The following is a 15,410-nucleotide window of genomic DNA, read 5'->3' as shown; positions in this document are numbered from 1 at the left end:
GCTTCCAGTATGCAGTTCATATATCTGCCTTCCCCTTCCCCCAGACATTATTGCAATATTTCCTTCCTCGATAATTTTGCTACCAAGGGAGACGACAATATGTATTGACTGTAAAGAGATTGTTAATTGGGACTCATTCATAACATCGTTACTTTTTATGGAAAATTGGTATAGTAATAGCAATTAGATTTTTATGCTATAGTTACAGTGCTCCTGCCACTTCTTCATAAATTTTCATCTCAAATTTGATAAACTAGTTAAAGAAACTAAACTCAAGATTTCCATCTTCCCCCATTCCTTGATTTTCCTGGTCTCCATTTTTCCTGGAAATTCAGAAGTACGGATAAATGAAGTACCAAGAGCCTTGTGAGCAAGCCTGTTTTCTGCAAGATTTCCAGTTTAAATCAGTTGGCTCAAATAGTATTCTTTTAAGTGTGGCTTCCTAACTTAACAGCATCTCCAAGCTTTTTAAGATCTATTTATCCCTAGTTTTTTAATTTGCAAACAATTTATGACCAGATTCAAATGTTAAAACTATAGATTTATGGAAGCAGTAGATAATACCCCAGCATACAGTTTCAAAGCCTTCACTGAGAAAAATTCAAAACATTGTTGCTATTACTACGCCCCTTCTACTTTCTTTCTTTTCGACTAGCTCCTCACATGTCATGTACTATCTTAGATTGCAAAATTTCTGTGAGCAAGGACTATGTCTTGTTATCATGTCTTTGTTTTAGGAGAGGCCTAATGTAGTTATTGATAATTTATGCAATGGAAGTAATGAAAAGGGTCTGTTATATTATTTAGGCCAGGGGTGGCCAACCTACCTTACACATGCTACATGTGGCACAGGCAGCCTCTGTGTGTGGCATGTGATAGATTGGGGTGGGAGTAAGGAATACAGCAACAGATAGGCTAGGGACACACATTACACTTAAACTGGTTTAAGTGATCAGAAATTGGTTTAATCCTGTAACAGAACAGATGTTCAATGCACATAAACTGGTTTGAAAATGGCTGAAACCAGTTTGAGATAAATTTGGATAAATGTAGTATCAGACTTAACTGATTTGGCTCAAACCAGCTTATGCAATGTCTGTCTCAGACCTCTTGCTGATGTAAGTTAAATCAGACTCCCCCAGCATCCCAGCATGCTTTCTGGGCTGAGCAGAGCTCTCTGCTCCACAGCAGGGCTGGCCTCTCCCCTCTGCTCGCTGTCTGTAGCTCTGGCAGAGACTTGCAGGCACAGCAGCATCTGCCTGGCTTCCTCCTGCTCTTCCCTCTCCTTACCACACCCTGCTAAGCAGGGATCCCCTGTTCCCTCTGCTTTACACAGGCGCCTCAGCATTAGCTAGCGGACCACATGCTGGCTACGGTCTGTGCTGTGGCAGACAGCTGTGTCAATTTAGGACTTTTTGGAGCTAATTAGCAGCTCAGCTGGTAACGTCCCTCTGTTCCTTCTTTGCTTAAGAAGAGCTTAAACTAATGAGAGAGGCTGTTTGTTTTCTGATGGGGTGATAAATGCTGATGACGGAGCTGATAAATGCTCTGTTATCAAGGAGGAACCCATCCCTAATCCTGCTGGAAGGGAAGGGAGGGCTGCTGTAGCCCCCCTCTGGCTTCTAGCCTGAGCCACTGCAGGTGTGTGCCTGCATTTCTGGGATGCCTGTACAATTACAAACTGGTTTAGTTTAGACAGGTTAAATTAACCTGGAAAGATTGAATCAATTCAGGCTCAGGCTTTTTTAATGTGTGTCCTTACCCATAGGGAAGACAGCTGAGTTGATTAGGTGGGGAGCACTGGGCAAGGAACAGAAAGCAGGACAGCAGATTGGGCAGGGGATGAGGATTGGAATGGCACTTGGGGAGAGTGTGGGGCTTAATTTATGGCATGCCTACCAAAAAGCCTGGGTGCCCACTGATTTAGGCCAATAAAGATTATTCTTTGGATCTTCAATTGCTTTGTCCAGACTGCTTTTTCAAATGTTTTACCACTTCCTTTGTGAAAACATTCTATAGTGTAATGGTGCTTGCAGTCTGGAAAGTTTAACCGTAGATTTTTAACTGATGGATATAATCCAAATGCCCAGCTGTTTGTTTATGTGGTCATAGGATCAGCATTATTGTGAACATACCCAGAAAAATTGGATATGAGCTAAATCTTAGAATATGTTCACAACATTAGGAAGTACAACTATTGTCAGTGTATTTTGGTGGTTTTTGCTATTCAATGATGCTAATGTGCAGGATGACTTAAGTTAGCATTGAAATTAAAATTAAGGCTAGGATCTTTAAATCTCCTTCACTATCTTTGCATTATTTCAATTTTTTATGAATGGCAATAAAAACAGCTAAATTTATGAGTTAAAAGACGCCGTTTATCCTTGATTTAAGTAATTTCGCTTCACTGTCAGATTTCAGTCTCTTTGATCCTGCTTCTCTTTGTACAGAGACTTGCCTATAACCGTCCATTAACGCTCAGACAATGTTTTAGAAAATTCTGTGTGTTGTGACTGTGATCACACTTGGAAGGAGAAGTAACTGTACAAGAGTTCGTTCTTCCCTCCATTGCATAAACTTTAACACTGGAATAGCTCCTCTGAACTCCAGACAGTTACAGTGGGATCAAACTGAAGAACAAAACCCAGACTGTCTTCATTTATTTACAAAATATAGTACAGTATTGCCTCTTGTCTCTGCAGTGATAAGAGTGGAAAACCTGCAGGCTGTCAAGAGAGACTGATGTTGGAGATAGTCAAGGGAAATAAGCAGTTAATCAAGACATAAGTAGCTTTTTCTGTTTATTATGCAGCAATTCTGGTGGTTAAATAAAACTAGATTCTTATGCCTTGAACTGAGCTGGAAAATAAAAAGACTATGTTTAACAAGTAGAAAAGGTGCGTTCCCTGTATCCATGAATTAACTTTAATTAACATTTAATTTTATTATCTATTTTTTTCTTCATATATTTTAGAGGGGTCACTTGGTTTATTCTGTGCAGCCCAACCCATTGTTGTTTTCTTCTTTTGCCAGTTCTTGGTTAAAGACACCACAGCATAGGGCTTCTGTGTCAGGTGCTATATAATTTTTGAGAGATACTGGCTGCCTTTCACTACTGGCCTGAACGCCGGGTGCCCCCAGAGGCTGGGAGGGCACAGCAAGCTCCCGTAGGTGGCGGTAGCACTGGCGGTGGCAACAGCAAGTGGCAAGCTCTTGCAGGCAGCTGCGGCACTGTAGGTGGTGGCGGGGGTTGCGTGTGCCGACCAGTGGTCAGCAATCACCCGCAGATGCCGCTGGCAATTGGGGACTGCCCGCAGACGCTGCTGGTGGTGTCAGAGTGGTGGGGGCGTGGCAAGCGGTGACCGCTTGCAGGCTAGCATCGGTGGTTCTTTTTACAGGGTTGCACTGTCCATGTCAGGGTGCATGTGCACCTGCAGGCACTCCCTGCGCATTGCCAATGACTACTGGTGCTGAATTCCAGGAGAGATCAGGGTATTCAGTACCTGACAAGGTCATTCACATTATGACAGTGCTCTCTGGAGGTACAAATGGGCCTCCTTCCTACTATTTGATTCATGTGAATGAATCCTTATGCCCATGTGGAGTTCAAGTGATGATATTTAGGCTTTAGATAAATGAATAACAGTTCATGTTTGTTCTGGCAGCTAAAGGGAATGGCTAAATACTCTATTTTTCCCCTCAACTGGTAATTGAAGCACTGTGTATTTAAAATTTTCCTTCGTTGCTTCCTTCCCTTTCACTGGTTGCTTTGTCTAACATTATTCTACTTTCAAATTGGTTTAAGCTGACTTGAAGTGGAACAATCTAAAATATTTGTATAGCTGTTACTTTCTTATCTACCTTTCTTCAACTATGAGCAATCTTTTTTTCCCACTGACCTGCTATATCTGGAGAGTTTGGTAAAAGGCAATCTAGGTGCAGCTCAGAAATACTTTTGTTAAAAGCTCTGTATCAGTAAATCAGAATTTCACAGCAGTGATCATTTAGCTGTTCCAGTAGCTAGATACTGGTCTTTGGACATATATTCTAAATGTCTAAGACATATCAATTATAAATATAGTTGAGGAGATCATCTTGACTGTATGTAATGCTCTGGCTCAAATGGATTTTGTTTTACAGTAACAGAACAAATACTTTGAACAATGTGAACAAAATGATTCCATAGATCTGAATAAAGGACTGTTAGGCTGATTGCTGTGTTCTTACTCTCAGCCTGTAGTTTAAACTTTATTATCCTCTTTACTTGACTTTTGAATCCATCTTTCAGCTTCTCCTTGATGAATTAATCAGCAACCTGATCATTTTAATCTATGACATGGTTCTAATATGCTTTAGGCTCTACTACTTCATCCTGGATTTTCATTTAATTGGCAAAAAAGGTGAACTTTAAGTTTCACTTTATGGTTAGATGGACTTATGCAACAGATGATGTATTCAAGATGCTGTATTCATATCTCTTGAGATGCTGCGTATTAAAGACTTTAAAGGATAGAATCATTTGATTGTAATTTAACTGTTCTTTTCCCAAGTTACTGTTTTTACTGCTATGCAGCTGAAGAACTGGTATCAATAGATTTGTGTATTCTTGAATTCCCCAATATATCTCATTCCTGCCATATACAATGTTTGTTTTTGCATTTGTTGGACTCTCCTGACCATATATTGTTAGTTGTGCTGAATAGTGCCATACTGGGCATGTCTACACATTCATTAACGTGCTGAGTTACTGTGGATTAAGTTTAGTACTTGGTTAACTTAATACTACTGTGCAATAGCATAGTCACGTGGTTTCTGCCTGGCACACTACTGAGCATTGTTAGTAGACTACTGAGCAGTAAGAGTCTATACGAGGCACTAACTGCGCAGTAGCCTAATAACGCTGCACAGTAGCAATGTTTGTACTCCAGTAACTTCCAAGATAGGCATTGAATAAACAATAATTTGGTATATACATTAGCATATTAAAAAGCTGTGATAATTACCTAATGCCCATAAGGACTAATTTCCTTTCTGTTATCCAAATTAGTATATATTGTCCAGGTGATAACTGTTTTGTTTGCTTAAAAAAAGGAATGTTGAAATATATGGTAACTTTCTGGAAGTAAGTTTTGATAGTTGGTTTTCAGTATCATTCGTCTGAAGTTTTCAAGACATTGTACAAAGCATAATCAGTTGCTTTTGAGTTGGTTTTAACTAGGATTTTAGAATCGTACTGTGAAACCAAAGTTATATTTCTTTTACATAGAGTTTGTGGGTCTTATCAAGAGATTTCAGGAGAAGACTTTTTAAATTCATGCTGACACTTTGGTAGTGCTAAAGAATATCCTGAGCAATACAGGATTTCCCCCATGGGGTGCATCCAGATGAGCGTGCACATGCCTCTTGCAGCATCTCAGAGTAGGTCACCACACTGGAAACATCTTCCGGGCGATAGCTGGCCAGATGGCCAGGCAGGGGCACACATGGCAGTAGTGCTGCAAAAAGGCTAACTCTGCAGCCACAGCCCACTGGCACTTGGCCCAGAAGGGCAGATGCCTTTACTAGCTGTGCAGTTCCCATCCGGGTCTGGCAGGTGCACAGCAGGTCACAGCCAGGCAACAGCCCCCACTGCCAGACCCCTGCAGTGGGTAGAGGGTGCAGGGAACTCTCAGGGCTGCTTCAGCAGTCTAGCTGGCACAAGGGGTAGTGTCCCCAGGTACCAATTGGCTAGGCCCCAGAAGCTCCTGAGAGTGAGTACTCCTGAGCTGCTTGCCAGGGCAGCTTTTTGTACTGATGGGGCCAGGACAGGGCAGCTTTTCACATTGCTGGGGCCAGCACAGATGCTGGATCCAGGGTCTAGTGGCCCCAGGCTCTAGCTCCCCCTGGCTGCAGATCCAGGAGGAGCCAGGCTTTGCCCCAAGTGGCACAACATGCTCCACACCAAAGTGCCTGTCTGGGTATGTGCACTAAGGCAAAAAGCCTCGGCTCAGATTTGCACCGCTTCTATTTGAGCTGCTGCAAGCGCACATGCCTGCATGTGTGGATGCGCCCATGGGCTCTGTCAGTTCAGGTTGGGGTCTTTCCTTGTCCCACAAAAGAATGATCCCCTTATATATTTTTTTATTTATTACGCTTGAATCTTTTGATCATACTTGAATCCGTGGTTAGAAGAAAATGCTTTCAAGGCAGTTGAAAGGTTCTTTGGTTTATATTCTGTTTAACCTCTTTGACAAGTTGGAAATAACTTTATCCTTTAAGTGTTTGTTATAAAGGAGGTCATTAAATTGACTGATGCCCTGTCACTATTGCCTATTTTCCTTTACAGTCTAACCTTCAGTTAGTTTATGCTTCTTGACAATGGAAAAATGAATTTTGACAATAGGATGTAAATTATTCTAGGTGGTGAATGCTGCACCCATATTAGAAACACTTGACTAGTAACTTCAGTGAAATCAAGTGGGCCACATCCTCCTTTGGTGTAAATCATTGTAAGCCAGTGGAGATGCGCAGATTTACAGCAGCTGAGAATCTGTCCAAAGATGTTTATATGAGACTAAAACTTTTAGTTCTGTATTAATTCCTTAAGATTGAGCTCCCTTGAATTTGGTTAGAGGTTTACCTGAAAAAAAAAGAATGATTTGTCCTCTGTGCCCAGGATTCAGAAAACTTTTACACACAAGGCATTAAAAATCAATCAGTCAATCAAATTAGCATGTCACAAGGCAGGGGATGGGAGAATGTTTGAGAAGCTTAGATTGCCTTTTTTTGGTTGAACCTTCTCTCATATCTGAAAGTTACTCGTGGGATCTGTGGTGGTTTCTCTCACGATGGGGAAACATTGGCAAGGGAGGATATTCATAGAGAATTGAAAAAAAATTGCTGCAACATTTTCCCATTTAAAAGAATATGTGATAAATGCAATTGTTTCTTTCCCTCTGCCCATAGTCTTGGAACCAGTTGGTTGCTAAGGTGCCATCCAGCCTTCTTTTCTGCCCGTAATTGTGGGTAGAAAAGTCAGTAGCTGGTTTTAGGAAGGGAATTCTTGAGTCAGTGGGTCTGTGTTAGTATAATATAAAATCAGTTTAATATAAAATAGAGGAATTGCACAGTGAACAGGAATGAGAGCAAAAGAAGTGAAATCCTTAAAGAATCCTTATTTTTCAAATTTCTTTGGTAGAAATTAGGGGTGGCGAGAAAGTATAAATTCTATTTTGTGAAAACATTTCATGGGTTAGGAATCTTTTTTTGCATTGAATCTGAAGCATATTGTACGATGAACACAGATGTCTATGAAGATAGTGAGGCAGGAACTCCAGGACAGTGCAGTGGCCAGAGCACTAAAGATATGGATGATTCTGGTTTATGCTCTGCCTGATTTAGTACAGGGACATAAACTTGGGTCTTCTGCATGCCAGAAAGTGACTGGACTATAGAGTCTCTTTGCCTCTCGTGGGTATAGTAAATATTTAATTTCAACCGTGTTAAAGGGAGAGCTTCAGACCAGCTGATACTCTGGCTCAACCACTGACTGATTCTGCAATCCAGTGGTTACAGCACTCAGCTGAGATGTGGGAAAACAAAGTCAAATCAGTGGTCCAAGAAAGGCAGAGTGAGGCCACTTCTGCTTTTTAGAAGAATAACCTATTATACTATTTGCTGTAATGGACTGAGGTAGTCTTAAAAAAGTTTGACAGGTCTTGGTTTCATTCTTTTTCTCTTTCTCAGATTTTGACAAGCATTCTATTCTGACCCTGAGAATCCTTCCTGGTTATGTTCCTAACTATTTTTTTTTGCAATTTTTTCGTTTTGATAAATCATTATTTTCCAACAAAAATATGCTTCATCAAAAATCATAACCAGCTCTTGTAAAAATTCAGTGAACAAGGGGAAAGCGCAGAAAACGTGTTGGTAGCATTTCCTTCTGCTGTGCAGTTACATTAGGTGATATGGAATAATCTATTCAGGCTAACACTGTTATTGTATTCCTTCTTGTCTAGTTCAAGTGTTAGTCAGTTCTCCACTAGATAATGCTTGAGGCTAGATAGGGAAAAGGACAAAGGCATTCAAAATGGTACTGTAGTGAGAAATAAGGATTTTGAAGATGCATTACTATGTATTTGGCATTTAGAAGTTAGAGCACGAGGGTAGTTTTATGAATTAGCTGTTTTTTAGGTGAGGGAGCAAGTATGAGAAGCCTATATTTAATATGTTAGTATACTTAAAGTGCCAGCTACTAAAATAGGGAAAAATATGATGTTGCCCTCCTGAATGTGTCATTATTATACTAGGGAAAACAGCAAGCTAGTGGCTATGTGATGTCTTTTAGAACTTCACAAATAATCTATCCCTGGAGGAATAAGATTTGCTTACTCTTTTCATTATTGCAGTTTGCACAGTAACAGCTTTTCACAACAGTTATAAAGTAAATACACCTATTTGATGATCTAGCCATATTTGACTCGATGATCCTCTGGTAGTGATTTTTAAAGATAATGTTGATTTTAATATTTTATTCATTTTACATGTACTACCCTTAAATTGAGTGTTCTCTTTTTTTTTTAGGGCAGGGTAAAGAGGGGGAGTTGATCAATTTTCACTGTGTGTGTACACAATAATTAAGTCACGTTGCTGTAATTATTGCTTTTACAACAGCATTAAAGACTTTTCACTCCTAAAATATTTGTCTGTTCTCTTTGAGCTGTTAGAATAAAGCAGTCAGGATTCGTAAGTAATGAATGCATGTGCCATAGACATTAATGTGACCATTCACAAGGACAGAATTGTGGTCTGTATTTGTAGCTGTTTAGGTTCTTCTGCTTCACTGTGACAACGTGGCTACTTTTAGCACTAACATTGCTTGCAGGAGCCCTTTTAGGGGAATCTCTCTAAACTCTCTGTAGAAGCATTAGTTTTATTAGCATCTGTGGGCCAGCTTCTGGAGGATGATAGTCAGATATATACCTAGTTATTTCTCCATTCAAATCATCCCTTCATTAAAAAAAAATCTTTTTTTATATCATATTTTTTTCCTCACTAAAATCCTAAACATCTCCATTATTCTCCTTTGAATCTTTTTATTTTCCTGCATGAAGCTCTAAGTGACCAGGTGACCTAACTTAGGGTTTTCTGTTTTATAAAGTCCCCTTTTTAACTTATCAATGCCGCCTGTTTGCCCAACTGCTGCTGTGTACCAGGCCTCCAGTGGCATCAGTTTTTCACAGAGGGTCTCTGTTAGCACTGCGACCTCCTCTTTAGGGTGTACAAAAAGCTATTATGCTCCCTGGATTCATTATGCTGACTGTAGAGACAGGTACAAAATACACTGATTCAGCCAGTGAGGCTCCTATGGAGTTTTCCTACAGCAGAACTCCTGGGAAAGGACAGCAGTGCAAACCATTGCCTGAACTCACCAGGAATTCATTTCCCCAGGGGAACGGCAGTATCCTGTTTTACCAAAGATCATTTTTCTCCCCTGCAAGGTAGGTGATCCTTAGCACACAGAGAAACTTAGGACATTCTTTTCACCGTTTAATCTAGCTTAATTTGCTGCCCTTTGGTTTACTTGTCTGTAGAAGAGGGTCTGTCAGATGCACCAAGTTTTGCCTTTGATTGTATACACATGTGGTCTGACTGAAGTCATCATGGGGGCGCAGACCTTGGATTTATATGTCCAATAGTGATTATATTTTTCCAGTCTGTCTCTTCCGTCCTTAAGAATACTGGGCCAGATCCTCAGGTGGTCTAGATGGGCATAATTAAGTTGATGTCAATAGAATAAAGCCATGTTGTTCCATCTGAAAAGCTGGCAAATGCACCAAATATACGATATTTTCTCACATACAGCATGTCCCAGAATATAATACACACTTTGTTTTTGAAATGCAAAATGAAGAAAAATGCTTTTCCCAGTCAGTCTATCCCAGTTAGAAAGTCAGTTTCCCTGTTTAATAAATATACCCCAATTTTATGGGAGAAAGGTATATGTTGTATGTGAGGAAAATATGGTAATAGGTAAAACAGATCAACATTATATTTACTTCTGTGTGTTTGTTTCATAACACTAGTTCATGCTTAATGTAGTGTTAATACTACTGCCATTACACCAGCTTTTTAATTGCTTTCTTGTTTCCTCTGTTTTATATTTATTCAGTCCTTGTTATTCCTTTTTATGTTTTCAAGCTAAGTTTTGTAATAAAGATAAGATGAAAAAGGATGACAGTGCCTCATAATCTTCTAGTCCTCCTGTTGTATGTCATGGTTTGTTTTACCAAATTGTTTATCTTTTGGATCACTGTTTTGTGTTTTTGGTTCATAATTTTTCACTTTACTCTACACAAGCTGAGTTTAAAGTGATATTACCATTACTGGTCAGCCTTCCTACCTGCAGGAGACTTTTTTTCCTTGATCCTTTAATATTATTTTAATGATGAGAAAGATACCAGCATGGTAGCCAACATTTAATCCTCTGCAATCAAATATAGTAATATGTCTTTTTCAGTAATCTCCAGGACCTTTAAGACTGTTAATTAGGCCTCCCTTGTGAGGTGTATGATTAATTATGTGGCACATACATTTGGTTTGCTGTTGTTATAGGTTGTTAAACTGTAACACAGAAATGTTACTCACAGTGACCTCACACAGTGACATAGTTTGAGTTGATAGCTTCATTAGGTGATGTGTTATACTTCACATATTCTAGTTTAGTTCTACTCGCTAGCGGCATGTTTTGCTCTTTCCCTCAAATCCATCACTTGTTTTCAGATATCTTTCTTGCACTCTAGCCAAACTTTATTCTATCCTAAAGATATAAGAAATAAAATGCTTGTATATTTTTCAATGTTTTGATAAGTTGGTTATGTTCCCTATAGTGAAAGTCAGTTTTTCTATTGACTTTAAGGACTCAGAAGCAGACCTTTAACTGTTCTAGGTGTTCTTCCTCAGGGTTATATATGTCATTGGCTGTATTTAAATGTTCAGAGAAGAGTTTTACTTTATAATATGCTCACCCTCTTTGTCAGATCAGGAGTGATCTCATTTCTATTCTTTAAGCTAGAGTTAGGAAGGAGGTTATTAAGTTGACTTGTATCCTGTCACTATCACCTATTTTTTGCAGCCAAACCTTCAATTAGTTTATACTTTTTGCCAATGCAAAAAAGATTTTTGGTCTATAAGGAGGAGGTAAATTATTGGAGACTGTAAAATTTATTGCTGACTTCAGTTAAATGTTTTCCTACTGCAGAAATTTGAACTCTGTGAAACATTTGCCTAGAGAAGAAAGCGAACAAACCCTTTGCCAGCTTTGCAAAAGGGCAGCTGTTTTTGTGCTGTTGCTAGGCACATTTCATTATAAAGAAAACAAGAAAGGAGAGGCATGACTCGAGCCCACCCTCCCACTCAAAACAGTGGTTGGAAAGACTTTTTTAAAGTCATTTTTGTTATCTTCATTTGCAGACCTTGCAAACTACAATTCATTGCTTCAAAACAAACGGACAAGCTTTGCTCATGCTACTCAACCAAGCCATTCCATTCATCTTGGAGAGAAAAAAAATGAGATTGTCAACTCTTATAAATATGAGTCTAGTGATATTTGTCCCCTCCTCCCCCCGCCACTTAAATCCTTGGTTTCTAAATTTATGATTATCCTTGAATCCCAGTTTTATCGTATAAAAATAAAGATCTCTCACATGTTTGCAGAGAAAAACCTTGAAAATATGCACCTTGAAAACTCAAAACCCAGAAGATAGACACTCTAGTTTTATAAACAGTTGCTTGTTTCCTGGAAGAAACCTGTTTGAGTAAATGCAGAAAATAACCCTGTCTGGCCCAGTAGCTGGACTTTTCCCATAAAAGCTTTTAAAATTACTTGTGGGAACATCTCAAGCAAAGCTGAGAAAGCTGAGAAATTTGTGTTTCTCCAAAGCTTGGTCCACCTGTTATATAATTTTATTTTATACTTAATATAGGAGAGTCCAGGGCTAGGGACAGACATTCAAAAAGCTGAGCCTGAATTGATTCAATCTTTGAAGGTTAGTCTAACCTTGGCTAGGGTAAATCAGTTTGTAATGGAACAGACATCCCAGACATGCAGGTACATGCCTGAAGTGGCTCAGGCTAGAATCTGGGGGTTCTAGCACAGCCCTCCCTTCCCTTCCACAGGGCTGAGTTGAGCGGGGCATGGCCAGGCCCCAGCAGGATTAGGGAGGAGTTCCCTCCCCCCCCCCTTGTTAACAGAGCATTTTCAGCATAAAGGCAGGATTGTCCCTGACTAAATTGTTCCAGTCAAGTGTCTGTTCAACCTACTCTCGAAATTTCTAGGGATGGAGATTTCTCAGCTTCTCTAGGTAGCCTGTTTCAAAGCTTAACCATCTTCACAGTGATAAAGTTTTTCCTAATATCCAACTTAAACTTCCCTTCCTGCAATTTAAGACTGTTGCTCTTTATCTTGTCCCCATCAGCCATAGAGAATAATCAAATTCCATCCTCCTTATAATCACCCTTCAGGTAGCTGAAGGCTATTATTTAATCCCCGCATAGTCTTCCTGCTCCTCTTCCCAGACTAAACAGCCCTAGTTCTTTCAGCTTTTCCTCATAAATCATGATTTCCAGAGCTCTAATAATTTTTGTCACTCTGCTGTACTATTTCCAGTCTGTCCACATTGTTCTTGAAGTGTGGAGCCCCAGATCAGACATAGTACTCAATGGGAGTCCTCACCATGCTGAAGAGTGAGTGACTCACTTCCCTTGATTTGCAAGAGGTGCTTCTGTTAATACAGCCCACTATGCTCATCACCTTTTTTGCAACAAGAGCACAGCGTTGGCTTGTGCTTAGTTTATGGTCTGCTTTAATGCTCAGATTTTTGTGGGTGCTAGAACAAATTATTTTAGTAATAGGAATAATTGCATTTATGATCATAGAGAAGTAGAACTGGGAGGGACCTCCATAGGTCATCTAGTCCCATCCCCTCTTGAGGCAGGATTAATTCTACTGCGTTAATGACAAAATTGGTATTAAAGAAGACAACAGTTGAGATTTGATGATAATGGCAAAATTATTCTTATTAGCTTTAAATTAGGCAGACTTAAATGCATACTGGATTCTGGTAATAGCAAGTTATTTAAAAGGCAAAATATAAAGCCAAAGCTGAAATGTCTACTTTTGAATATGAGCAAATTCCCTCTTCCCTTTGTTCTCTGTTTCATTTCAATAGCATGATGCCTGATGAACAAATGTGCATTGTGAAACTCCAATGGTCTTCATAAAAATAGTTAAGGAGTTTGATGCATTTCTGGTGCAGGTACCTGGAACTGGAAAGCAGCGGTCATCGAAATGAAATCAGATTGCATTACCGTTCAGACAGCCATCGCTCACACACAGAAGTGTTCCCGTACATTTTGGCAGATGATAAGTGGCATAGACTTTCTCTAGCAATCAGTGCATCACATTTGATTTTACATGTGGACTGCAATAAGTAAGTATAGTGTTTTATGTTAATATTTGGAACATTCCAACTCAGCAGTAAGTGAAAGAATAACAGTTGGGTTTATTTTGTTTGCTTTTTTCTGTTTTTTGACAGAATTTATGAAAGAGTTGTGGAGAAGCCCTACATGGACTTACCTTTGGGTACAACCTTTTGGTTAGGACAGAGGAATAATGCACATGGTTTTTTTAAGGTATGTTTTTCCTCAGAAGAAAACAGTTGAAACTGGCAATGTTGTTAACTGTATATCCATAGTGTCACGGCACAGGGTCCTAGGAGCGGCCGTGATCTCTCCAACGCCCCCTACCGTGCCAAGCTGGCACCCTCATTCTTGGCTGCCACGTCTTTGATGTTATCTATTTTTTTTTTATAAGGGAGGCTGCCTTTTGTCCCCTTGGACACGGTGCTCTGGTTTATCCTGACCCCTGGTTCTTTATAAACTGACTTGGCGCACCCCAGCCTTATGGGCTATACGTGGCTCCAACCTCCCCAGTACCACGCCCCAAGCCTTGCAGATGTCTCAGACGTTATTTTGGTCGGTTTCCTTTCTGAGCCCTCACTGGCGCCCCCGGGCTTGTCACGCAGCCAGTGCCCACTCACTGGCGCCCCGGGCTTGTCACGCAGCTGACGCCCACTCACTGGCGCCTCTCACAATTGGGGCTCAGGTGGCCGTAGCCATGCCTGGCCCCCCAAATCCCCTCTTCAGGTCTTACGCCCACTGGGCTCCATACAATTGGGGCTCAGGTGGCCGCAGCCGTGCCTGCGAGCTCTAAACCATCAGGCCCTTTATCATCATTCCAATCCCTACCAGGGCTTCCTCCACCCGGTATCCTCACCCATAAGCTGTTCAGGCCATCGGTCTTCTCTGCTCTGCTTACTGTCGCAGAGCTCCTACTTCCTCGGCTGCCAGAGGGGAACTGCCTTTCTGGCCTCAGCCTGGACTACATTTATATAGTTCAGGCCCTGCCCCCTTCCAGTCAGCTGACCAACTGCGGTTGTCCCAGCAACCAGCACCTGTATCTCTTCTTAGGAGCAGGGCACCAAAGTGCCCCTGCGACACATAGCAGTGAAAATATTTCAAATACCGTGATGTGTAGGATATGTCAGGTAAGAATCCTTTACATTCAGTACATCTATGCAGGAAGTACTTGCTGACACAGGGATGCAAAAATTCCATTATCTAGCACCAATAAGGCAGCTGTCATAGTTTCATAGTTGGTAGAGTCGGAAGGGACCTGAGCAGATCATCAAGTCCAACCCCCTGCCATGGCAGGAAAGAGTACTGGGGTCAAACAACCCCGGCAAGGTGTTCATCCTGCCTCCTGTTAAAGACCCCCAGGGTAGGAGCCAGCACCACTTCTCTTGGAAGTTGGTTCCAGATCCTAGCAGCCCTGACTGTGAAGTAGCGCCTCCTGATATCTAGCCTGAATCTACCCTCTGTCGGCTTGTGACCGTTATTTCTCGTCACTCCTGGGAGTGCTCGGGGGAACAAGGACTCTCCCAATGCCTGCTGGTCCCCTCTGACTAGTTTGTAACAGGCCACTAGATCCCCCCTCAACCTTCTCTTGTAGAGGCTGGGCAAGTTCAGGTCCCTTAGCCTCTGTTCGTAGGGCCTGCCCTGCTAACTCCTGATCATGCGGGTGGCCCTCTTCTGGGCCCTCTCCATGTTGTGCACATCCCTCCTGAAGTGCAGCACCCAGAACTGGGCTCAGTACTCCAACTGTGGCCTGACCAGTGCCGCATAGAGGGGGAGGATCACCTCCCTAGACCTGCTTGAGATGCATCTGTGGATGCATGACAAGGTACAGTTGGCTTTCCTGACCGCTTCCCCACACTGTCGGCCCATGTTCATTTTGGCATCAATAATGACTCCAAGATCCTTTTCTGCTTCTGCGCTGACAAGAAGGGAGTTCCCCAGCCTCTAGGTATGCT

General features: G+C 41.2%; 1 protein-coding gene across 1 annotated transcript in view; it reads left to right on the top strand.

Annotated features, from left to right (window-relative positions):
• The window catches only part of NELL2 (neural EGFL like 2), a gene marked incomplete at its 5' end in the record, with an annotated part of 388,108 nt that overhangs the window by 48,879 nt on the left and 323,819 nt on the right, over positions 1 to 15,410 (top strand). Inside the window, 2 exons of the mRNA XM_019515772.1 lie at positions 13,296 to 13,469; positions 13,575 to 13,671. Of these exons, the coding sequence (XP_019371317.1) occupies positions 13,296 to 13,469; positions 13,575 to 13,671 (271 nt within the window). The remainder of the gene's footprint in view (positions 1 to 13,295; positions 13,470 to 13,574; positions 13,672 to 15,410) is intronic.

The sequence above is a fragment of the Gavialis gangeticus genome, unplaced genomic scaffold (genome assembly GCF_001723915.1).
Source record: "Gavialis gangeticus isolate Ggan-Ray unplaced genomic scaffold, GavGan_comp1, whole genome shotgun sequence".
Taxonomy (NCBI): Eukaryota; Metazoa; Chordata; order Crocodylia; family Gavialidae; genus Gavialis; species Gavialis gangeticus.
Note: the sequence above shows the minus strand (reverse complement) of the source record. Positions and strands in the feature narration are given on the sequence as shown.